The 26,228-nt window shown below is 46.0% G+C and overlaps 1 protein-coding gene across 1 annotated transcript in view; it reads left to right on the plus strand.

The window, feature by feature from the left end:
* PLB1 (phospholipase B1) overlaps nucleotides 1-26,228 on the plus strand; it is a 604,804-nt gene that overhangs the window by 169,761 nt on the left and 408,815 nt on the right. The window contains exons 17-19 of the mRNA XM_086926127.1: nucleotides 5,838-5,896; nucleotides 15,060-15,127; nucleotides 15,567-15,610. Of these exons, the coding sequence (XP_086782253.1) occupies nucleotides 5,838-5,896; nucleotides 15,060-15,127; nucleotides 15,567-15,610 (171 nt within the window). The remainder of the gene's footprint in view (nucleotides 1-5,837; nucleotides 5,897-15,059; nucleotides 15,128-15,566; nucleotides 15,611-26,228) is intronic.

The following is a 26,228-nucleotide window of genomic DNA, read 5'->3' on the forward strand; positions in this document are numbered from 1 at the left end:
AAGGTGTATGCATCATGTTGTCCATACTTGTAGATATTGTATTTAAGAGTAAATGGTCGGAGAAACATAAGGACCTAATTCACAAAGGTAAACTTAGACTAAACATCTAAGTTTACGACTTTGGGAACTCACAAAGGGCATTTACGAGTACTATCTTTATGTCCACACTCAGGGCGAAGATCCGGCCCAAGTGTGGACATAAAGATAGTACTCGGAAATGCTCTTTGTGAATTCCCAAAGTTGTAAACGTAGACGCTTAGTATAAATTTAGACCAAACATCTAGGATTTACCTTTGTATATAGGGCCCTAAGTCATGATATACAACTAACACACTGATTCTGGATGTCTTCACTAACAAAACTTTCTACTTTCTGTTAGAACCGGGGTCACCGATTCTGACACGGTAGCTTGGCGTGAGGCAGGAAGGCACCCGAAGGCTATGTGTAAAGCAGTGGTGCAGCACACACTCACACTGACACAGTAACTCGCATGCAAGTAAGTTACACCACACAGGTTGTTTTATAAAATCAGATTCTTTATCTACTTTAAGTTCAGGTAGGTAACGCTGGGCTCTCACCTAAAACAGGGTAACCCGTTCTCATAACCAAAAATCAATGCAAGTACACTTCTGGGACATAAATGCCATTCGGGTAACATTTCTGATATGCATGGTCACAGAATGCAACACTTTGTGAGCATGAATGTAACATCAAAACATTTCCTATGCATCTGGATCATTCAAGTAACATTTCTTAGGCATGGGTATTCTATAGTCAACATACACAACATTTCCTAAGATGGGGCACTCTAAAAAGAACAGTCCCTCTGCAAGGGTTAGTGAAGGTTACAATTCTTATGCAGTGTTCATACTCTAGGTAATCCCTTCATCACTAGAGGCCCCACCTAGGCAGAGCGTTATTCAATTTAGGCCCGAGGTCTCCTACACCTATTCACAGAACTGCGCATTCAGGAGAGGAGGTACGATCTCGACCACTCCTACCCTGGGGCTAGTCAATGCAGGCAATAGATCCTCTGCAGGGTCTCAGAGCAGAGTCAAAGGGGCATTTCCGCCGTGGGGGAGGGGGCGGGGGGGCGTTGAGTGATTAGGCCGGCCGGCTATGTTGGCCAGGTGCACAGTCCCCCAGTCCCCCCCGCCACTCACCACTCAGTCTCGGCGGAGGAAAGGTGCAGTCCTCACAGTTGTACTGGCCCCGACAGGCACAGACCGCCTCCTCCCCAGTCAGCCCCTCTCTTCCGTCACCTGGGGCCTAGACCGGGGAAGGCAGACTTACTTCAGGCTTTCTCTGCTCCCACTCTCCTCGATGCCTTCCTTCCCGAGGTCGGAGCGGGTTCCGCGTCTTCAGACTACTTTCTGACCAGGCAGCCAATCGATGTGCAGCTTTCTTGGGGGTGCAGCCGGTGACGTGGCCGGTGCCCTCGTTGCCGGGCAACGCCTCTCAGCTCACTTCAGGCCCGCACGGCCTCGGCGATCCCTGCGGCGGCCCTCCTCTCACTCCGTGGGCCGCAGCCACAATTGGGGTCAACAGAGTCTTCCCACGCCGTATCGCCCGGGTGGCGGGAGTAAGGTTTCGGCCCCCACAGCGCTCTTCAGGTACGTGACAGCCACACAGCAGGCCTCAGACGGCGCGGAGAGTACGCACCTGGCCGAACTAATCCTCTTTCGCCTTCCTGGGGCACAGCAGTGTTCTGAGGCAACGGCGTTCACTGGCACAGCACTGCATCGCCCACCCCAGGCCCTGGGCACCCCGAAGGCAGCAGCCGGTTCTCGGGGGTTAGCGTGGCAGCAGGGGGCACAAGTTGCTAGAGTAGCGCCTGGAGGCCCCAGCACTCGTAGCAGGCGGGAAGTTCCTGAAGGGCTGTGCTGAAGGGCCACAGCGCTGGCGAGGAGTTTCCGGGGCAGCCCAGGCACAGCGCTCACCCCCCCAAGTCAGTTACCTTGTGTAATCGTGCAGTGTCCAGGCAGGGGGGGTTCAGCTGCCAGGCTCACAGCGCAATGATGTCACAGCTCTGTTAGTAGATGGTTCAGGCGTCAGATACCCTAGCTCTCCCAGCTCCAGCGCTGGTAGAGGATGGCAGGTCTCAGGTTCACAGCGCCTCCCAATCTAAGCACTAGTTGACAGCAGGACTTTAGTTGCAGTTACTTGGGCGAAGGGTAGAGGGTTGGGTTGGCAGGCACAAGAGGCAGGCTGGTTCCCTGCAGCACACTGGAGTTGGTCTCCTGGGTTTCCCCCTCACTGGGCAAGGTCAGCAGGCTGGCAGAGTCCCTCAGCTATCTTGGGTACAGCTGGGCCTAAGCTCAGTCAGTCTCAGTAGTGTAGGTTCCCCCCCTAGGCCCAACCGCCTATACTCCGGCAGAGGTTCCCCTGGGTCCAGTGGTGCCCCAACTAACTAGTCAGGTTTCCCACCTTTCCTGTTATACCCCTAGGTCAGGTGACCCTCCTGAAAGGCGGCAAAGCATAACTCCTCCCTGAGTTGGAAGGTTCCAAAAGCTTCTACATGTCTGTCTATGGAACAAAAAGGCGGGATGGCAAAGATACAGTAAAAGTGTGTCCCAGCCTTCTCCTAACTAGTGGTGAATGCATGTACAATGGCCACTCCGCAGTAGCAGGGGCCTGTGGCAGCCATGTTATTAGGAGAGAGCACCTGCACCTCAGCACTGTTTGGCAGTGGTAAGGGGCCCATAGGCCTAGGTCCAACAAAAAGATGGTGGCAAAAATGAGGCAAAAAGGGAAAAAAAACAGGGTACGACCGCCCTAGGGCTGACAGGTCTAACACAAAAAGAGCATTTCTTTGCATCTCCGAATAACAAGATTGAGAAAAAAATTATAAAGATCTAAATCCATGGCTTACAGTTTGCACGCTGCTCCTTGATGCAGATAAATAGATCACTGCGGTACATTAGTAGGCGTGCAACTTATGAACTGTAAGAGTCAAAAGCAGTAGCCTACTTAACTATTTAAATAAAATATAAATCTCACATTACGATGTGCAGGCACATTAACCCTCTATGCTATTGTATGTGTCAAAACTGTGACTGGGCAAAAAAATAGAACCGGCCCAGAACTTTGATAACCACTAGCGTTATCTTATGACTATTATTATGAACCCCTCAAAAATGCTGGGCACACAGGGATCTCTGGAGCAGGTGTCTAAATCCTGTGTAATATATTTTTAATGGAACCACTTTGCGACGGAGGCTGGAGACTCTTACGGGATGTTTTAATGGCTGAAACATGTGGACATAAAGTTATCAGATAAATGAGCCATTGAACCTCATCTGGTATCCGATACAGGAGGTTATTAATCATATCTGAGGTAACCATTAATAAAGGATACTTCTTGGGCTTACCTCCAGATATTTTTAATAATTATCTGGAACCCTGCAATAATCCACTTGGCATTTATATAAGAACTCCCAACAATGGTTGAGTCCACCAAGGTGGTATTTACCTGTCAAGGTGTAGGGAACCGCCAATGATGAAGCATGGCATAATCAGTTGTGGGTGAGGCATCTTCCTCAAAATCTTCATGGTTCCGGTAGGCTCTTCCTTTTTTTTTTGCTTTAAAATCGTTGGCATCTTTGATGTGTTTTAACCTGAAAAGACGACTGCAGAACATTTTACTAGTCACTTAGGGATAAACTAAAACTCATATTCACATGTTTTTGGGAAGCAAATATATGGATTGTTACAAAAAACAGCTCTTCGTGAAATGCTGACGAGCAACCTGAGATCAAAGCAAACGCTGACAATCTTCAGGGCTATACTTATGCAAAATGGAGGCTGGTCTCCTCGTGGCAACAGCTAAAAACTAACGTCCTGCGACTGGATTATTTCGCTCACCCCAGCCACCGCAAATTCTGTCCAGGGTTGCAATGGGATTAGAAATTGACTTTCCTCAAAACACTGCTTTGGCGAAATTTTATATAAAAAAGGAGGAGGGGGGTGGGGCTGTAAAAAAATACACAGATTAGTTTACACTGGTGAAACACACCTGAAAACAAGTGAGGCCACTCCTGCTCAGGCCCCATGCCCCGCTCAATATGACTACATTAACCCCTTCTCTGCGGCGGCTATTCCGCCGCAGCGCTAAGGGGGAGGCAGGGCCGCGCGTCGGTCCCGTGCTCGTGACGGAACCGCTCCGTCACGGCCCACGGGTGAGCTGTGCTTGTGACGGAACGGTTCCGTCACGGCCCCGCCCGCTCTTCGGAACGTCAGCGCAGGCGCGGGATTCGCGCCGCACAGGAGCGGCGAGCGGGTCGTGACGGAACTGTTCCATCACCAGCACAGCCCACCCGAGGCTCGTGACGGAACAGTTCCGTCACGAGCATGGGAGGGGTTAATGGGCCAGCCCAGCGAGAGAAAGGGAGTCATTCCACACTCATCTGCCTCCAGAAAGGCCACACAGGCACCCACTGGGCTGCTGGCGGCATCCTAACAACGCAGAAAACGCCCAAATCCGCACCCTAGGCTGTCCAAAAAAGCAGCCCACAGCTGGAACTCGGGTACCTGCCCCTCGGCCATTGCCCAAGTGCTCGTGTTACCAATCGACCCTGATTCTGTCTCACGATAACTTTGAATCTGAAAGCTGCCTTGTCCATCATCCCTTCACCCCTGATTACTGCACCCCTATAAATGCACCAGAGTACACCGTGGGGACGGGCAGGCTTCAGCTGTCTGGTTCGGCCTTCCTTGCTGAAGGAACATGCATTTTCTTCCTAAAGTTTGTTATTGTTTGAACATGGCTTCATGTCAGCACTACTCAAAATAAATTGTATATGTGTATATGCAAAATATTTGAAAATCCTCTCAAGTATGCAAAAGTTAATATACAGATGCTGTACAAAAAGTACAGCAAAACAAATAAAAACAGGGTCAAAACGTAGAGTTTGTACACGCAAAATAAAACATAGTCAAACTGTTAAATGAGTACACTCAAAAGTATGTCGTAGAGACAGGAGGTCAAACTCAATCCACAGGAGAAGAGCTATCAATGGGATGATGTGTGGCACACCCTGGGGGGAAGTGGAAACAACACTTACAACGCAACTTTTACAATGCACTACCTTTACAATGAAACTTTTACAATGCAACATCCATTACAACGCATGCCATTACAACGCAACCATTACAACGCATGTCATTACAACGCAGTCATTACAACGCATACCATTACAACGCATACCTACACTATCCAACACTTACCCTACTGTTGCACCCTCTGGAGTTAGAATAGTAATTTTTACCCCTAGCCTATCCAACACTTACCCTACTGTTGCACCTCCTGGAGTTATAATAGTAATTTTTACCCCTACACTATCCAACACTTACCCTACTGTTGCACCCCCCTGGAGTTAGAATAGAAATTTTTACCCCTACACTATCCAATAATTACCATACATGCAATGTAATGGTATGCGTTGTAATGGTATGCGTTGTGAATGTAGTATGCGTTGTAGTGGAATGCGTTGTGAAGGTAGTTTCAAAGAATTCGTTGTAATGGCATGCGTTGTAATGGAATGCGTTGTAATGGATGTTGCGGTGTAAAAAATGCGTTGTAAAGGTATGTGTTGTAAAAGTATGCGTTGTAACGACATACATACGGGGGAAGCCCACAGTGTACACAAGAATGGATCCGATAGGTGTACAGCATAGCCAGGATGTAAACGTCATCATAGAAAGCACAAGAGTAGTATGCTAACCCTGTACTCAGTGGAAGGTTGATTTGCAAGACATACACAACAGCTCAAACTATAAATCGTGTGTTAATCCATCATTTGTAGCGCATAGATGTATTAAACTTGTTTTTTTTCCAGTTCACAGCCTGAGGCCTGCAGACATACAGGTTGTTGCCGCACTTGGAGACTCACTCACAGTAAGTATAAGAGGATGCATAGACTGTCTGGGGTGTGGCACTGTGAGACGAGAGCACCTTGGCATGTTTTATCGCCTCCGAAGAGTCCATCTCCTTCCACGGGTGCAGAACCACCAAGCTTATGTGTGACGTAGGTAAATGAGGGGGGTTGTTGATGCACCAGTCCAATACTGGAACAATTATGGACCAGTTCTTTAGATGTCGAATCAGCAAGACCATAATTCCTTTAAGTGAGGCGAAATACCAAACTTGCAGCGCCACCCAATGAAGGTTTCAAAGAACAGCAGAAGGCCATACAAAGCCTTTTCAGTGACTTGGAGCTCTATAGTTGTGAACATTTTATTTCAGAGCTGAAACTCCCTGCACCATTCCTGGAGGTAGAACAATGGCCATTTTAATACATGTAATCATCTGGAATCCGCTGTTCCAATTGGTCTCAACATTGGAAGGGATCAGTGTGTTCCTGGCAAATAAGCTCCACACCTTTAGGCTCATTTTTTGGGCGAATGAATATTTGGCAACCTACAGCATACACATATTCCTTCAAAGAAAAGCTATAAGTCCCTCTAACACTGAAACGAAATCCTTGTTTTTCTAAAATTCCATAAAGTGCACGTGAGTCCTGGTCTAGATTATGGGAACTTTGCACAGGTGCAGAAAATTGACAAGCACAGGCACGCCATTGACCTATGGAATCTACTAGACACCATCTCTCCGGACGTCGCCTTCCTAACAGAAACATGGATGAACGCCTCTTCTGCCCCAGACATCACCATTGCCATCCCAGAAGATTACAAGATCATACGCAAGGACCGTACTGGCCACACAGGAGGAGGAATCGCTATCGTCCATAAGAAATCCATCCACATCTCAACCAGCTCAGACGTCAATCTCGCCAACTCTGAACACCTTCACTTCCAGATCCACATCGACCCCAAGACCACACTCAGAGGCACCCTCCTTTACAGACCTCCAGGACCCCGCTCACAATTTAGTGAGGACATCACGGACTTCATCACTCCACACGCGCTCCCCTCCAAAGATTACATCCTTCTGGGAGACCTCAACTTTCACCTTGAAAAGAACAACGACCGCAACTCCACCACCCTTTTGGACAACCTCGCCAACCTCGGACTTAAACAACTTGTCACTACCCCCACCCACATCGCAGGTCACACACTCGACCCTATCTTCACCTCCAGCAATCATGTCTCCTTCAGCCACACCACGGCTCTCCTTTGGACTGACCACAGCTGCGTTCACTTTACCTACAACAAGCCCAAACCCAACAACCACCCCCAACCAACTCTGCAACGAAACTGGAACAAAATCACCATCGACCAGATCTCCTCATCGCTTCTTCTAAACCCCCCAGCCCATTCCTCAAACCCCGACCAAGCCGCCACCAACCTCACTCTATGGTTATCCAACAGCGCCGACATCCTAGCACCACTGAAAAAACGACAAATCAAACTTGGCAGCAAGAAGGCCTCTTGGTTCAACGATGATCTTAAGAAATCCAAGAAACTCTGCCGCTCCCTTGAGAAGGCCTGGAAAAAAGACCCAACCACCAGCACCAAGGTCGCCTTCAAAAACGCCACCCGCATACACCACCAACTGATCCGAAATGCCAAGAAAGCCGCTTTCAAGGACCGACTAGATAACAACGCCCACAACAGCAAGGAACTATTCAACATCGTCAAGGAATTTACCAATCCCTCGGCCAACTCCAACGACATCACCCCCTCTCAAGCCCTCTGCGACTCCCTAGCCTCATTCTTCCACAACAAAATTGCAGACATCCACAACAGCTTCGACAACCAACCCGAAGACCAACCCACCCATCCCCCTGCAGGACCCCCACCTCCCTTGAACACCCTCAATGACTGGAAACCAATCTCCACTGAGGACACCATCCGCCTAATGAATTCCATCCACTCAGGATCCCCCACAGACCCATGCCCTCACCACATCTTTAACAAAGCAGACTCCATCATAGCACCGCACCTCCGAGACGTCATCAACTGCTCCCTCGACTCCGCAACCTTCCCGGAAAGCTGGAAACACGCAGAACTCAGCGCCCTTCTGAAAAAACCCACAGCTGACCCCACCGAACTCAAAAACTATCGCCCTATCTCGCTCCTTCCATTCCCAGCCAAAGTCATCGAGAAAGCGGTCAACAACCAGCTCGCCGCCTTCCTCGAAACAAACAAATCCCTCGACTCCTCACAATCCGGCTTCCGAGCCTAGCACAGCACTGAAACCGCCATCATCGCAGCAACAGACGACATTCAAACTCTCCTGGACAATGGAGACAGTCGCCCTCATCCTCCTTGACCTCTCCGCAGCCTTCGACACAGTTTGCCATAGCACCCTTCTACAGCGCCTCAAAAACATCGGATTACAAGGAAAAGCACTGGAATGGATCACCTCGTTCCTCACCGGAAGGACACAGAGAGTCCGCCTCCCACCTTTCATCTCAGAGGCCACTGAAGTCATCTGCGGCGTACCCCAAGGGTCCTCACTCAGTCCCACCCTTTTCAACGTATACATGAGCCCCCTCGCGGCCATCGCACGCCAACACAACCTCAACATCATCTCCTACGCGGATGACACTCAACTGATCCTATCACTCACCAATGACCCTAGCACCGCCAAAACTAACCTACACGAAGGAATGAAAGAAGTAGCCGAGTGGATGAAACACAGCCGTCTGAAACTGAACTCAGATAAAACAGAAGTCCTTATCTTAGGTACCTCCCCCTCTGCCTGGGATGACTCCTGGTGGCCAGAAGCCCTTGGAAAAGCACCCATCCCGACGGACCATGCACGGAACCTGGGCGTCATCCTGGATTCCTCACTTTCGATGAATAGACAAGTCAACGCTGTCTCTTCATCCTGCTTCAACATTCTTCGCATGCTCAAAAAAACTTTTCGTTGGATCCCCACCGAAACTAGGAAAACGGTCACTCACGCTCTGGTCACGAGCCGACTGGACTACGGAAACACCCTCTACGCCGGTACTACCGCTAAACTCCAGAAAAAGCTCCAACGAATCCAGAACGCTTCAGCCAGGCTCATATTAGACATCCCGCGTAAAGAACATATCTCTGGTCACCTGAAAAACCTCCACTGGATCCCCGTCAATAAGAGGATCACTTTCCGGCTCCTAACCCACGCACACAAAGCACTCTACGAAATCGGACCCGAATGCCTCAACACACGTCTGTCCTTCTACACCCCCTCCCGCCAGCTACGATCATCCAACCAAGCCCTTGCCACGGTACCTCGCATCAACAAAACCACCATGGGAGGTAGATCCTTCTCCTACCTGGCAGCCAAAACCTGGAACTCACTTCCCACTTACCTTCGCCTTACTCAGAACCACCTAGCATTCAGAAAGCAACTTAAAACGTGGATATTTGACAAGTAATTCCCCACCCCTCTTCAAGCGCCTTGAGACCCTCTGGGTATGTAGCGCGCTATATACATTTTTTGACTTGACTTGACTTGACTTGACTTGACTTGACAACGCTGTTTTCAGAATGTATAATGCTTGTGCAGTTAGAAACGGTGTACAATGGTCTTTGAACCAGACAAATATGATGCAAACTGATTTCCCCCATGTCTTACAGAAAGAAGTGGCTAAAGTAAACTTTCTCAATTTTTCGACTATGAAAGATAGGAAAAGTTTGGAGACAACATTAGTTTGTTCCATTTCAACTAGACAAACGATAAAACAGTGCATACATATTTTCACTTTTTTTTTTAAAGAACATGCTTGTGCGTGGACTGGGCTTTTTTATTGTCAACTCTATGACAAGTAAAATTATTTATACCCAACATGTGTGTATATACACTTAGCAAAGGCTGCACATCCAAGTCCTCATATTTGCCATGGTCCCAAATTCTTTTGATAATGCAGAGAGGAACAAATTGTGTTTTCTCCATGTTAGACCTACCAGCCTTAGGGTGGTCTTCCCTCAAACGTTTTGCCTTACACCTCCATATTTTTCTGATCTTGTTTTGTTGGCCGTAGGATTCTGTGCACTTTACCATTACTAACCAGTTCTAAAGTGGGTGTGCTCATTTCCTTAAACCATGGTTACATTGCCTTATACCTGATTGCCATATATAATTTACCTGTAATCCCTAGGAACGTGGTGCTACATGTACTCAGGGTCTGTAAATTAAATACTAACAGTGGGTCTGAAGCACTCACTGTGCCACTCCCTTAAGTAGCCTTACCAACTTGTCTCAAGCCTGACATTGCACCTATGTGTACAGTTTTAACCTTCAATTTCGACCTGGCAAACTAAACCTCTTGCCAGGCTTAAACCTTCCTTTTAAATACATACAAGTCACCCAGTGAGTAGGCCCTACACAACAAAGAGAGCAGGGTGAAGTGTATTTCAAAATTAGGACCTGGATTTTTACCTTTTACATGTCCTTGTAGTGAAAACCCCTCAAATGTGTTGTTTACTACTGGAAGGCCTGTCTCACTCACAGGAAAACATTGGTGTGATCTTATTACATCTAATAAGCTATAACGTCTATTTGGGAGTGGGTAACCCGCTCATACTGTGTGTCTTTGGAATTGTAATGAATATCTCTCTTTAATGCTACAGTCACATTTTGTATTGCAATTTTAAAAATGCATTTTTTGAAAATTGACATTTTCCTTCCTCAGCCATTATAGAGCTTGCAACGCGCTTCTATGTCACTGGACTGTGTGTAGTTAGAAGTTGAACTCCTCCCAATCAGCTACACACAATAGAGAGCTTAGGTGTGCCTGGATGAGCCATCACTGGCAGGATGGGGCAGAGATGGGCACAGCCCCACTTCCAACAGAATAGGCTAAGTTCTGCCTTCACACAAAGGACGGCATACCCGCAGTAGTCAGTCAGGAGCCAAGGCAGGGGAGGGAGGAGACCTGAGCACTTGAAAGGTATAAATATTGGACCTTAGACATCAACTATTCAGTTGACTTGTGGACCTGGGAAAGAGTGCCAGAAAGAAGGACTGCTATGCTGCTGAAAGAACTGCCACTCACCTGGACTGCTACCCTGTTGGACTGCTACCCTGATGGATGCTGCCCTCCTGCCTGGGCGACAATGTCTGGATCTGCACCTTGTAGCCTGGACCACCAAATTAACTCCGAGGGCTAATCTTTTGTAACCTGCACCTGGACTCTGCCAACTGTGAGTCATGCCCTGCCAAGTGATGCCGTCCCAGTCCTGGACCCTTGAAAGTGGGCCCAAATGTTTCTTTTCCAGCCCATCTGTGGACTCAGCTGGGCCAATGCATCTCATTTGCTGCCTGGCACAGCCCCCAGCAGATCTGCAGCATTGCCTCGGCAGCGTGGGCTTCACCAACGCAAGGACTCAGCATCGCCCATTGCAGTTCATTGGAACCTCTGCTGTGCGCCACATCTCCACAATAGGACATCACCCAACTCAGCTCCCTGGAACCGTTGCTGTGTGATGCATCTCCACACAAACAGATTGCATCTTCTGTCATAGCTCCCAGGAACCACCGCTGCACATCGCATCTCCTCGCCTGGACCTCGCATCGCCTCTGCTGCGTGACACATCCTTTACACATGATTCTGCATCTCTTTGCAACCAAGATTACGGTACTGTGTTCAGCGGGCCTAAGTGGGACCCTGTAGCTGGCCTGCACTCCATCACAGTCAGCCTGAACTTGTAATTTTGCTCTGGTGTAGCACAACCAGATATCCGCAGTTGGCGCTTTGTGCTTTTTTGCACTATATTCACTGAAATCTTTAAAACTGCATCTCTCTGGTTCAACTGATTTTTGTAATTTTGGTCTTGTTTTATTTATTAAAACTTACTCATTTTTATAAATTAGTGTAGGATTTTTGTTGGGTTTTCACTTTATTAATGTCTGATGTGCTGCATAAATACTTTACATATTGCCTCTAAGTTAAGCCTTACTGCTGTGTGCCAAGCTTCGAGAGGGTTGAGCAAAGGTTAATTTCGGGTTGGTTTATGACTTCACCCTGACACGACTCAGCAGAAATTATGTATCTCTTTTGCTGTGTGGCTCAGCCCCCAGCAGAACAACTGTGGCTGTGTGGTCTTCCCGAATGCAAGGTCTCTGCATCACCCATCACACCTCATTGAAACCTCTGCTGCATGCCACAAAAGGACAGCTCATTGCCCAACTCGGCGCCAACAGGTAAACAATAAAATCCAATCAGTAGAACCAGAGATATGCAATTTTAAAGCATTTTAGAGAAAACAGCGCCCAAAAGCACAAAGCGCCAACTATGGAGATCTGGTTGCACCAGACCGGGACAAAGTCACAAGTACAGGCCTACTGCAATGGTATGCTGGCCAGCTACAAGGACCCACTTAGGCCCGCTAAACAGAGTACCTTAAATCTTGGTTTCCAAAGTGTTGTGAGGATCCAGGTTGGAGATGCATTGCTCATGCGTCAGTTCCGACATGCGGCAAGGCTGCTGTGCAAGGACCTATATCATCATCGAAGATCCTTTAGGCGAGAGCTTGCGAAGCAAAGTCTGGCATTGAGGATTCATTGTGCAATAAGGGCGATGCGTCGGGTCCGAGGAGCTGTGAGACTGTGATGCGGAATACAGCTTCGTCATCAAGTCTGCCTTTAATGAGAGCCGTGAGGCCCTGCGCCAAGGATGCGTTGCACAGTGGTGGTTCCAAAGGAGGTTGCAGGCTGCGTCAGCAATGCTTGTCTTTGAGACGGGGTCAGTCCACGCAGCAGCGGCGATGCATCGGTTCTGATCGGATTTGCGCTGCTCGGCAGAGGAGATGTGTCAGTTCTGCAGAATCCATAGAGGCTGGCAAGCACCTTAGGCCCACTTACAAAGGTCCAGGACTGGGGTGGCACCACTTGCCAGGGTAGTCTCACAGATAACAGAGTCCAGGTGCAGAGTTGTTGAAAGCCGGTTATGCTCCTGAGAGTTCAGATCAGGAGGCAAGCCATTGAGCCCTTGTAGTCACTCTGGGGTTCTAGGTTCCAGAGATGTAGGTCCAGTCTTTCTCACATAGGCACAAAGGCAGCAGGTCAGCACAGTAAGGCAGCAGTCCTGCAAAGCCGCAGTCCCACAGAATGACAGTTTTTTTTAGCAGCACAGCGTTCCTCTAACTGGCTGAGTATCCACAGGTCCAGAAGTGTACTGAAGAGCTGGTGTTTGAGGTCCAGTGTTTATACTCAGTTGTGCCTCTGAAGTGGGGAGAAGCTTCTAGAGGCAGGCCTTTGAAGTGCACAGGCTCCCTGTCTTCCTTCCCATTGCTCCAGACTAACTGCAGGGGGTATGCAAGCCTATTCAAGTGCAAATGAGGCTGTGCCCTCGATTCCTGCAAGTGACAGCCCATCCAGGCACATCTAAGCTCCCTATTGTGTGTAGCTGGCTAGGAGGAATTCACAAAGCCCAACTGTCAACTACACCCAGTCATGTGACCCAGAGACAGGCTGCAGGCAAAAAATGGCTAAGACAGGAAAATGCCAGCTTTCTAAAAGTGCAATTTTCAAAATTGTAATTTAAAATCCGACTTCATCATAAGTTAGGATATTTCATTCCAATACCAAAGACACCAACGTGAATTGGTTACCTGTTTCCATTTGGAAATTACAGCTTATTAAATGATTAAATGTAATAAGGTAACTCAAATGTTATTTCATGGGAGATGGAGTCCTTGCAATAGTGAAAAACGAATTTAAGAGTTTTTCACTGCCAGGACCTGGAAAACATAAAGTACATGTCCAACCTTTCAAACACGCTGCACGCTGTCCTGTGGGCTGTTTCGGGCCTACCCTAGGGGTGACATATATGTATTAAAAGGAAGGTTTGAGCCAGGCAAAAGGTTTATTATGCCAGGCTGGAATAGCAGTTTAAAACTGTCACACATGCTGAAGACCTGAGACATGTTTAAAGTACTACCAGTGCTACAGGCGCACTTGTAGCTTTTAATTTACAGGCCCTGCTAATTGGGATAGTTCAATTCTACCATGTTTTAAGGAGAGAGCATAAGCACTGTAGCACTGGTTAGTAGTGGTGAAGTGCACAAAGTCCTAGAGCCAGCAAAAACGAAGTCAGCAAACAGGAGGTCTAAAGGCAAAGTGTTAGGGGGAAACCATGCCAAGGAAGCCAGGTCTAGCAGTCTTTGTATGCATAAAGCCAACACTGTGCAAAGTAGCAGATTTGGCACATGTAGCAATGCTCAAAGGGCCTTTTAGATTCACAACTGCTATTGTGATCTTTTGTGAGTCTCAACGAATGGGGAAAAATTGTGTCTGCTCCAGATCTCAAGGAAATATAGCAATACTTTGCACCTACGCAGGCAGCTGCAAAGTGTTGACTGGTAACTATTTTGCAAATTTGCTAATTTGTTACCTTGGAAACTTCCTGTAATTTTTGCAAATGCTATGCTTACTACACATAGGTATCAAAGATTTTCACATGTGAGTTTTCACATAAAAATAGTTACTTTTGAGCCCCTATCACATTGCTGTATGGTGATTGGGGGTCTTCAAAATCCTTCTGGTTTTAAAGTTACAAGGATTTTTAGAGTTGAATTGTGAGAAAATGGCACATCCACTTACAGTGGCTACCGGCGCTCTTGAGGGAATTAGCCAGTTTGTGACATAAACAACACCAGGAAAACTCTGGAACCTGTGGGTAAACTAATAATCAGAAACCACACAAGACTAGGCTTGTGTAATAAAAACTATGTACAGGGCTTGTCACCATCTGCCTTTGTAACTACTTGCAAAGTGAAATTTCCTACCAGAAGTGTTATTGACAATAATGTATCTATCAGTTTATTCAAAAGTCTGTGACAAGCAGGTGCCTGACACCACCAAGACCTAATCGGGCCAAAACCAGAATGGGGTTGCTTGAGTTCCTGTCTGGAGGTGACCTGACCTGGATGTTTGTGCTGACTGTTCCTATTGGAGAAGGACCATGACTGATTTGCATATGGCATGTCTTGTCTAAAGAGTGGCACGGTGTGCAAAAAGGGAAGACTGGCATTGTCCCTGTGCAATCCTCTTTAGATTATTTCAAGCATTCCTTCCATCACTTTGTTGTTTGTTGCCTAATTTCATCATCCTTTTTCTGCTCTGCTGCCAAATTCATCCACGTTTTTGTGTTTCTTTATTACAGGCAGGGAACGGGGCAGGCGCTAGCAATCTCCTTGATGTCTTGACACAGTACCGAGGACTTTCCTGGAGGTGAGTCTTCCCTCATTTTTAAAACCCCTTGTTAAATTAGCACACTTGACTTACCAACTTGGGGCATATTAGCAAGAACCTTGTTAAAATTATCGCCGTTTTAGCGGCAGGAACCTGCCACTAAAACGGCGATAATGGGCTTGCTAATATGCGTTATAGAATTCCAATAGTAGCCCAGGTTTGATGTCCTGCACATCTAACCTGGGCTTCTATTGTAATTCTATTGCATATTAGCAAGCCCATTATCGCCGTTTTAGTGGCAGGTTCCTGCCGCTAAAACAGTGATAATTTTAAAGAGGTTCTTGCTAATATGCCCCTGTGTCCTTAATGTACATGGTGCTAACACCGTTTTGGAGATCACCCACATTAGTCTATTAGACCACTTTTCTGCCAAAGATGGGTGAACTGAGAAACCCTTTGTTCTTTTCTCGTCTTCCAGCATCGGCGGAGACGGCAACCTGAGTACGGTCACAACATTACCAAGTGAGTGCAACTAGATTTCTGGCACATGTGATTTATGTGGCTGCTGCATTTAAAAAAGTAGTAGGGTGGGCAGAGCTTTCATAATTTTGGGCAGCGTAATTAACCAAAAATTCAGCTTGACTTCCCAGAATTATGTGAGAAAAATAATTCTGCATTTAGCAATATTTTCTTAGCGTACAAAAGCCCCCTCATGCCCAAAATTGACACAAGGATGAATTTCCCACTAAGAAGGAGCACTAAATGCAATAGAACATGAAAAGTGAGCACAAGCAGCCAGACACTCACACTCGCTAAATGTGCACCACCAACCTACTGCCAGCATTTCGTGTTAGTTTCTTAGTGCAAAGTGTACCGTCAGGACCAAAAGGTACGCGAGGATGCATTTTGCGCAAATATAAAAAGCAGTGCAAGCAGATGCTCGCACTTGCTAAATGTCAATGCATGATTTCCTTCAAATTACTCCTTATGATGCAAGCAGGTTTAATTAGCTTTTTATTCAAACAAGAGACCCTGACCTGCCTTTCCTGTCGGAAACCTGGGCCACAGAAGCTAGCAAGTCAGATTGGAACACTGCGGTCCCGGTGGCCAAGGAGGGGGGGGGGGGAGGGAGGGCTAGGGCTATAGTGTTGATCCACAGAGCCTGCTACATGGTGAGGATTTCGCCTGAGATCACTTTGGAGGCTGAGACGATCACGATCTCCTTTAGTGTAAAAAAAACAACGTAGAACTCTTTCTGGGGCTACTTATTTATAGACCCTCAGGCTCACATACATCTTTTACCAAATCCCTACAGACGCATCTGGAATCCTGTCTGGACAATACAAGGTGATCTTAATTTTCATTTCGAGGCTAAGAATAATTACGATACAACATTTCTGATAGATACCTTAGCTAGTTTTGGTCTGAAACAGTACGTCTTAAAACCCACCCATCAAGCTGGTCATGCCCTTGATGCTATCTTCACCAACAATAAGGATATTGTAGTAAAGACTGTGTTGCCATTACCCTGGTCTGATCACTTTTTAATCAATTTTGAGGTTACAATTCCACCAACGAAGTTGGGTTGTAGAAGCAGACCTGGGTTAATTCAATTCCGTGCCTGGAAATCAGTACAACAAAACGATCTGATTAGAACACTACAAGAGGAGCCCCCAACTTTGACCGTGACTAAGGAGGCAGCTACCAGTTTTGACAAATAGCTTAATCAGGTAGCTAACACTCTGGTACCAGAAAAAAGCAAACATCCTAGAGCGAGGCAGGTATCATCCCCTTGGTACACCTCCGATTTAAAGTCGATTAAAATTAAATCGAGGCACCTGGAGAACTGATTATAGTTCAACCCTCAGGAAGGATTACTGTTTAGCCCTCGAGGAGTATAAGACCGCCATAATACAGGCCAACACAGCCTAATATACTCCAAAAATCCAGGAGGCCTCTAACTCCTCGAAGGAGCTATTTAAAACTGTCAATGCCCTGTCTAGTTCCCCGAGAAATGCTGTGTTTGCTCCTGACCAGAACTTTGTGAATGATCTGGTTCTGTTTTTTCAAAGCAAAGTTTAGAATGTATACAATGAATTTGCAATCACAGCTGTAGCAGGTGGCATTATTCATCAGGGGGATAAATCAGAAAAATCACCACAAGGAAGCTTCACACAATTTTCTGTGTTGGAGAAAGAAAAGGTCCAGGAGCTTTTGCTTCAAACAAAATCCTGGTCTCCTCTTGACCCTTGAACCCCATATATTTTACATCTGGATGCAGAGAAGATTGCTCTCTCCTTGACGCCACTGTTAAATCACGTCACTAGTACTGGAAGTTTCCCATCTGACTGGAAAAGGGCTTGTATAAGACCTATATTGAAGAAGCCCTCACTTGATCCCCAAGAGGCCAAAAATGATCGCCCCCATCTCGTGTCTTCCTCTGCCGTCCAAGGTTCTGGAGAAAGCCATGAATGTTGAATTAACATCATATCTAGATCATAACAACTTACTAGATTCCACTCAACATGGCTTTAGAGCCCGGCATTCCACTGAGTCTGCCTTGATTCTGGTGACAGAGGAAGTTTGTAAAGCAATGGATAGGGATGAGTGTGCGGCCCTTATCCTGCTGGACCTCACAGCTGCCTTCGATACGGTAAATCATGAAGTGTTGATACATAGGCTCCAGAAGGTTGGCGTTAGTAGAAAGTCCCTAACCCTACTATCATCTTTTCTGTCAGATAGCGAACAACTAATACATTGGAATGAACTTAAGTCACACCTGTTCACTCTACGGGGTGCAGTCCCTCAGGGCTCTGCTCTTTCTCCCACCTTGTTTAACATTTATGTGACTCCTTTGGCCATCTTAATAAAGAACCACAGTTTCTCGCTTGTTGTTCTACGCTGATGACACACAGTTAGTGGTGTCCGTAACACACAGCGTAGACGCTACAGCGGAGCGTTTTCAAAACTGTGTCACAGATTTGATGATCTGGATGAACCACAACTTTTTAAAACTAAACGCGGGTAAAACCGAAGTTGTGGAATTTGGCACAAAAGCATCTATTTGGATTCAACCATGGTGGGCCCCTGAAGCTGGAACGTGCCCGGTACCGGCACCCAAAGCAATAAACTTGGGTGTCCTGATAGACAAAGACCTCACTCTTGCTCCACAGATTAACCAGGTGTCCTCAGCCTGTTTTTACACCTTAAAGGTCCTCCGGAAGATCCTACTCTTCATCCCTTTCTCATTGAGGAAAACAGTGGTTGGAGCTCTGGCGCAGTCAAGGTTGGATTACTCCAAGGCTCTATATTTGGGAGTGGGGGCAGCCCAGCTTCCCAAACACCAATATTTACAAAACGCAGCTGTAAGAGTTTTACTTAATCTTCCAAAGCATCACTCCACATCTGCCGGGGTAAAGCAAATACACTGGCTTCCAGTCAAACGACAGGTGGATTTTAAGGCTCTGTGTATAGTCCACAAAGCCTTTTATGGTGGAGGGGCGTCTGATCTACAAGCTCTGTTCCCTCGTTATAATGCGTTGCGCCGTCTTAGAACCTCTAATGTGGTACTGGTTTTATGTCCTAAGATAAATAGAGTGAGGTGGGGAGGAAAGCGATTTTCATACTTAGCTGCAAAATTGTGGAACTCACTTTTGACACCACTCCGACTTCAACGAAGTAGAATACTTTTTAGGAATCAAATTAAAACCTGGCTTTACTCTCAATGCTAATCGATCAAGTCGCACTCGCAGGTACCTTATCTTAGCGCCAAGACGCCTCGGCATTAGTGCACTTTATAAATGTCTCAGTCAGTCAGTCAGTCATTGGTAATTCAGTGTCAAAGAGTAACAAAGAATTTACAAAATTACTCTGATTACACAGGTATACATGAAAATCCGCCCAGGCCTAGATGGGAGCTGTGTAATAGAGCTGCAATTCAGTGATGAGGCCCAACAAGTGCTTAATTTGAAGAAAAAAAATGAGTGCTGGTGCCCAAAACTCTGGTGAGAAGCACACATCTGGTGCTTTTCAATGTCAGTGCACCCAAAACCAAGGCTTCGTAGTCTTGATTCCAACTCAGCCTTCTTTAATTGACTACCTGGCAATCCCTGCACCTTTATCTCACACTTGTGGGTTCATGCTTTCTGCCTTAATGACGGTTTTGCCATTGTTCTCTTCCTCCGTCTTTCCACTTCCACCTTCACTCTCCACTACTGCTCTCAGTAAATGGCTGATGCATATAAAGAAGTGCTGGTGAGCCCCACTGTCAACCACTTGCTCAAATTAAGAACTGAGTCCAACAAGGCTGAAACTAGTGCGGATTGCTTTTGACCCAGATCAGAGGGTAAATGGCCTGGTATTTCAGCCATGAATGTTCCTACTAGAACAGGTCAATGACTGTTTTCCACATGGTTGGCACATATTTCTAGTGGACAGTGGATTGGAATGCGGCTCACCACAGTTAGCACAACAGACATTTCATCGATAATGTTTTTGGTGTTCTCTGGGAACAAAGCTGGCCTGTGAGTGGGGGCACTTTACATAGTCGCTGTGGTGTCTTAGTAGGGCTATTTAAGTTTCTTTACCCAGTGTTTCATCTTAGTATTCCAGAATGATCCTTTGTTTGATCACGTCTTTTTGGGTTTCGAGACCTATTTCCACAGATTGCCCCTTTTACGCAGGATCGGTACCTGAAGGGTATGGAAAATAGAAAGTATCATCCCTATATTGATAAGATTGTGGATCGGATTTGCATTTTTTGGCAATCAACCTTCCTTTTTACACTCTTTGAAAGAAGGGGGTGAAATGTCGACACATTCTGCTGCGCATCACCCTTCAATGACAGTTTTCGAAAGTGATCTTCCTAAAAACATTGCACAAAAGCTTGATCTGTTTTGAGATGGAAAGCCTTCTGCATGGCTCTAGAGAGCATGCTTCCCTGCCCTATGTTGATCTGCTGGCATGACACTGGAAAGGTGCTGTAGGTATTTTTTTTATTTTTACCCCAATGAACATGGCAGCCACACCTCTTGACTGAGGGTCTTCTTATTTACATGGATTCTGACCCTGGAGCTTGGCTTTGAGGTCGAGGCGGGCAAGCAAAGTGCATCACTCTTTTACAGACAATGGCTACTACACTTTGTACCCAGGCTGTGGTAGATTGACAGTGGTGGCAGCATTAATCTATAATTAGGGTGTACCGGCACCACTAGAGAGGGGTTACCACCAGCTCCTCCTGGTAAAGTCTGTGCAGTCTCTCCTACATGGTTTCTACGGGCCTCTATCATAGCTAAGATATGTGTGTTGAGAGTGAGAGTATCTACTGGGTAAGGATGGATTGGTGATCTATAGTGTTTAATGTAAACCAAGGTTGGTATGTGTTCTAGTGGGCATTCCAGCTCCACCAGGCCCCTCTCCAGTCCTTGCAGAAGCGTGGGGAATTTGGGAAGGAACCAGTTCTTATCAGTCTTTAGCTGGGGCAGCCCGCCACTCCCTTAGGTGATGGTCATTCACCAGGCCCCCCTTGAATGGAGTTAATTAGCATTCCGCCCTGTGGAAAAGACACACAGGGGCATATTACCAAGCAATAGCGAAAATTATCGCTATTGCTTGGTTAGAGACAAAAATGTATCACCGACCTGTGGCGATTTTTATCGCAGATAAACTTTGGTATTACCAAGGTTTATCGCAAATGCGATAAAAATCGGCAGCAATGCATGAATATCGCTGAAAAGTCAGCGATATTCAAGCATTACTGAGCTAATGCTCTTAGCCATGTTATCCACCTCCCATTGGATAACATGGCTATGAACTGCTCAGGGCAGGTGTTAGCTTTTTGAGATATTCGCGCTTAGCGCGAATATCTCCAAAAGTTGGTAATAGGATATAGCGATGTTAGCGACTGTTTCCAGTCGCTAACATCTTGGCACGTCCACTTTGCATGTCATTAGTGATAAATTTCTCTGACATGCAAAGTGGGGCCCAAGATGGTTGCTATCTCCTACTAGCTGTCGCTAACTGGTGTTAGCGACAGCTAGGTAATAGGGGGATAATGTTATCTCCGCTTTCTTTCTCCAAAAAAGCGGAGATAAACCCCCTTGATAATATGCCCCACAGTTACTAAGAGGCAGGGGAGGAAAGGCACATGCTACACTTCATGCATTGATCATGCAGGGAACATGCAGAAAACATACCCTGAAGAGTGAATGGGTTCCCATGAGTTCAAAACTAGCAGCTGTCCCTCCCCATCAGGGAACAATAAAACACTGACCTCATTGGGCAGTGAGCTGTTCAATAGTTCACTTGTCCAGAAGTGGAATCGCCTTGGAGTGTTTTCGACTAGGGACTGGATTTGAGAAGGTATTTCTGTCACTAATTTGCATGCAGAAAGGGTTTTGACACTCTGATGCAAGAATCTGGGCTTTAGCTCACGAGCTGAAGGTAGCATCCCAACAGAAAACCAGCTATCTTTGAGGGCCTGTGGAAGGCAACAGTTTTGGAGCGCAAGGAGAATAGAAGCAGCTGCTCAAGATAAGGAAACTTGCTGCACTTCAACAACAAGCATTGAAAATGCAATAGGTCTCGCCCTCGTTTAATTTAAAGCCATTCTGTTTGAAATTAGGTGGCTTTTTAGCTTTGCTTTTATTAGTGTTTTTCAAACTTTCATGTACATAACATGCATATGTATGCATATATGCATGCATTTATATAGATATGCAGATGTGTATATGTTTATATATGTATGTATGTATATTCGCTTAACTGCGGAGCCAATTCCTCCTTGGTGCGGTGGTTTAGCGGAGTGGGCGGGGCTGCGTCGGCCAATGGACTTGCGCAGCACTATGAAGGTAGTGCGCACGACGGCCATTGGCCGACAGTAGCATGCAAGGGGTTAAATATACACATAAATATATATATAAATGCATAGATATACATATATATATATGTGCATAGGTGTGTGCGTAGAGAGGTAGAGAGAGGCAGAGGTAGAGAGAGGAAGAGAGGTAGAGGTAGAGAGGTAGAGAGTGAGGTAGAGAGGTAGAGAGTGGAGAGTGAGTAGCAGAGAGTGAGTAGTAGAGAGTAGAGAGAGTAGTAGAGAGGGAGTAGTAGAGAGTGAGTAGTAGAGAGTGAGGTGAGTAGTAAAGAGTGAGTAGAGAGTAGTACAGAGTGAGTAGTAGAGAGTGAGTAGTAGTGAGTAGTAGAGAGCAGTAGAGAGGGAGTAGTAGAGAGTAGGAGAGTGAGTAGTAGAGATTAGAGAGAGTAATAGAGTGAGTAGTGGGGAGTAGTAGAGAGTGAGTAGTAGAGAGTGAGTAGTAGAGAGTAGTACAGAGTGAGTAGTACAGAGTGAGTAGTAGAGAGTGAGTAGTAGTGAGTAGTAGAGAGTAGTAGAGAGTGAGTAGTAGAGAGTAGTAGAGAGTGAGTAGTAGAGAGTGAGTAGTAGAGAGTGAGGTGAGTAGTAGAGAGTGAGTAGTAGAGAGTAGTAGAGTGAATAGTAGAGTGAGGAGTAGAGAGTGAGTATTAGAGGGTAGTAGAGAATGAGTAGTAGAGAGTGAGTAGAGAGTATAGAGTAGTAGAGAGTGTGTAGTAGAGAGTGAGTAGTAGAGAGTAGTAGAGAGTGAGTAGTAGAGAGTGAGTAGTAATGAGTAGTAGAGAGAGAGTAGTAGAGAGTAGTAGAGTGAGTAGTAGTAAGGGAGTAGTAGAGTAGTAGTAGAGAGAAGAGAATAGTAGCAAGTGAGTAGTAGAGAGTGAGTAGTAGAGAGTGAGAAGTAGAGAGTAGTAGAGAGTGAGTAGTAGAGAATAGTAGAGAGAGTAGTAGAGAGTGAGTAGTAGAGAGTGAGTAGTAGAGAGTAGTAGAGAGTGAGTCGTAGAGAGAGTAGTAGAGAGTGAGTAGTAAAGAGTGAGTAGTCCAGAGTAGTAGAGAGTGAGTAGTAGAGAGTGAGTAGTAGAGAGTGAGTAGTAGAGAGTAGTAGAGAGTGACTGGTATATAATAGTAGAGTGAGTAGTAGAGATATTAGTAGAGAGTTGGTAATAGAGAGCGAGTAGTAGAGAGTGAGGAGAGTAGTAGAGAGTAGTAAAGAGTAGTAGAGAGTAGTAGAGAGTGAGTAGTAGAGAGTGAGAAGTAGAGAGTGAGTATTAGAGAGTGAGTAGTAGGGAGTGGGAAGAGAGTAGAGAGTAGTAGAGATTGAGTAGTAGAGAGTATCAGAGAGTAGTAGTAGGGAGTAGTAGAGTGAGTAGTAGAGAGAGAGTAGTAGAGAGTAGTAGAGAGTGAGTAGTAGAGAGTGAGTAGTAGAGAGTGAGTAGTAGAGAGTGAGTTGTAGAGAGAAGTAGAGAGTGAGTAGTAGAGTGAGTAGTAGAGAGTGAGTAGTAGAGAGTGAGTAATAGAGAGTAGTAGAGTGAGTAATAGAGAGTGTGTAGTAGAGAGTGGTAGAGAGTGTGTAGTAGAGAGTGAGTAGTAGAGAGTAGAGTAAAGAGTAGTAGAGAGTGAGTAGAGAGTAGTCGAGTAGTAGAGAGTGAGTAGTAGAGTCATAGAGAGTGAGTAGTAGAGAGTGAGTAGTAGAGGAGAGTAGTAGAGAGAGAGTGGTAGAGAGTGAGTAGTAGAGAGTGAGTTGTAGAGAGCAGTAGAGAGTGAGTAGTAGAGTGAGTAGTAGAGAGTGAGTAGTAGAGAGTGAGTAATAGAGAGTAGTAGAGTGAGTAATAGAGAGTGTGTAGTAGAGAGTGGTAGAGAGTGTGTAGTAGAGAGTGAGTAGTAGAGAGTAGAGTAAAGAGTAGTAGAGAGTGAGTAGAGAGTAGTCGAGTAGTAGAGAGTGAGTAGTAGAGTCATAGAGAGTGAGTAGTAGAGAGTGAGTAGTAGAGGAGAGTAGTAGAGAGAGAGTGGTAGAGAGTGAGTAGTAGAGAGTGAGTAGTAGAGAGTGAGGAGAGTAGTATAGAGTAGTAGAGAGTGAGTAGTAGAGAGTAGTAGGGTGAGTAGTAAAGTGAGTAGTAGAGAGTGAGTAGTAGAGAATAGTAGAGAGTGAGTAGTAGAGGGTAGTAGAGAGTGATTAGTAGAGAGTGAGTAGTAGAGAGTGAGTAGTAGAGAGTTAGTAGTAACGAGTAGTAGAGAGAGAGTAGTAGAGTGAGTAGTAGAGAATAATAGCGGGTGAGTAGTAGAGAGTGAGTAGTAGACGGAGTATTAGAGAGTGAGTAGTAGAATTGAGAAGTAGAGAGTAGTAGAGAGTGAGTAGTAGAGAGTAGTAGTAGAGAGTGAGTAGTAGAGAGTAGTAGAGAGTGAGTAGTAGAGAGTAGTAGAGAGAGTAGTAGAGTAGTAGAGAGTGCGTAGTAAAGAGTGAGTAGTAGAGAGTAGTAAAGAGTAAGTAGTAGAGAGTAGTAGGGAGTGAGTAATAGACAGTAGTAGAGTGAGTAGTAGAGAGTGAGTAGTAGAGAGTGAGAAGAGAGTAGAGAGTAGTAGAGAGTGAGGAGTAGAGAGTAGCAGAGAGTAGTAGAGAGTGAGTAGTAGAGAGTAGTAGAGAGTGAGTAGTAGAGAGTAGTAGAGTGAGTAGTAGAGTAGTAGAGTAGTAGAGAGAGAGTAGTAGAGAGTGAGTAGTAGAGAGTATTAGAGAGAGTAGTAGAGAGTGAGTAGTAGAGAGTGAGTAGTAGAGAGTGAGTAGTAGCGAGCAGCAGAGAGTGAGTATTAGAGAGTGAGTAGTAGAGAGTAGTAGAGCGTGAGTAGTAGAGAGTGAGTAGTAAACATACCATAAACATTGAAGGACTACCATTAAAAGTGCAAGTTTTCATTATTTTGCTTAATCTAAACGTTTGTGTGTTTTATAACCTGCAGGAGATTAGTTTAATTAGAACACATCATGCAGATACAGTTTCTAGTCAACCCGGTAGCTCCTGTGACTTTTCTTGGCGAGTTATACTCTTGCAGAGATATTTGCAGGTTCACTGGAATATATTTCACAAAATAAGTCTAATTTTGCAAACGTTATCCACATATCATTAAAAAAAAGTGGATACCTATTTCTAAACAAACGTGTTAATCATTTATGTATTTTCATTGTGTCGCATTTTAAGCTTGGTCCGAGCACTGATGTGGCAGGAATGGGCCTTCATGCATCTATTTATACATAACTTTTGCTATTGTTCGATTTCACTGTGAACAGAGTTCTTTCAGCTGCTCGGTGCCAAAGTCAGGATGTAAATATTCGAGCAGATGACAACCAGCGGCTGCATCTTTCCACAATGTGCACAATTTGCGTGTTGGAAAAGCAGTAGCTGCGAGCCCGGGCACAATAGACATAGCACCAGCAAACAAGACCTTTCACTTTCCTCAATTAGCATTGGTTGATTTGGAAATTTAAAAAAGAAAGATCTAGATCAGCTCCTTGCCATCAGAAACATCCCACTCAAGTACAGTTTTTGTTGGACAAACCAGCGTAGCATGGCACTTTCACTCAATGAAGGTGAACAGGGACTATGACTTCCAGATAGGAAGTCTTTGCTCCTTGCCAATCCTTGTAAAACAAGCGCAGGCTCTTTACATGGCGGACAGAAGATGTGCACGTGGGGACTGGCTTTACTGGCAGCGAAAAAAAAAGTCCCCAGAGTGTCACGCCGCCAGTAAAGCATCCAATCCCCGCGTGCCCATCTTTTGTCTTTTGTCTCCCCGCGTGCACGCTGGAATCGTATCGATTCCAAAAGGTCCTCTGCATGGCAGAGCAGCCCATGCGCTGCTTTTCGCCAGGCTGAGACCTAAAAAGGGAAACAGGGTAAGCTCTTACTCTAATTGAAGGTGAGGTTGCTTTGTTGCTGACGTCTCCCCTGTGCTGGGGGGACATCTGGGTGCTTCTGTAGCTGGGGAAGATCGCCCTTTTGAAGAACTCACTAATTGAACATTGGTCCCTGTCCAAGGGCTTACATATTCTCCAGCTTTTCCCTTGGTTGTCCTGCACCAGTAGCAAGCAGCCAGTGTGTGCAGCTATTAAAAACTCTAATCTGTGACCAGTGGGCTCTGTGGCACAGGTCTCCACCCCTTCCGGTGTCATTGGAGGCTATCAGGTTGGTTTTGCACCGAGGGCAACCACTACTCACCAATACGTAGCCCAGTGGCTACTCGACTAATGGGATTCCAGTAACTGTGCCTAGGTACAGAGAAACCCTC

The sequence above is a fragment of the Lissotriton vulgaris genome, chromosome 6, assembly GCF_964263255.1.
Source record: "Lissotriton vulgaris chromosome 6, aLisVul1.2, whole genome shotgun sequence".
Lineage (NCBI taxonomy): Eukaryota > Metazoa > Chordata > Amphibia > Caudata > Salamandridae > Lissotriton > Lissotriton vulgaris.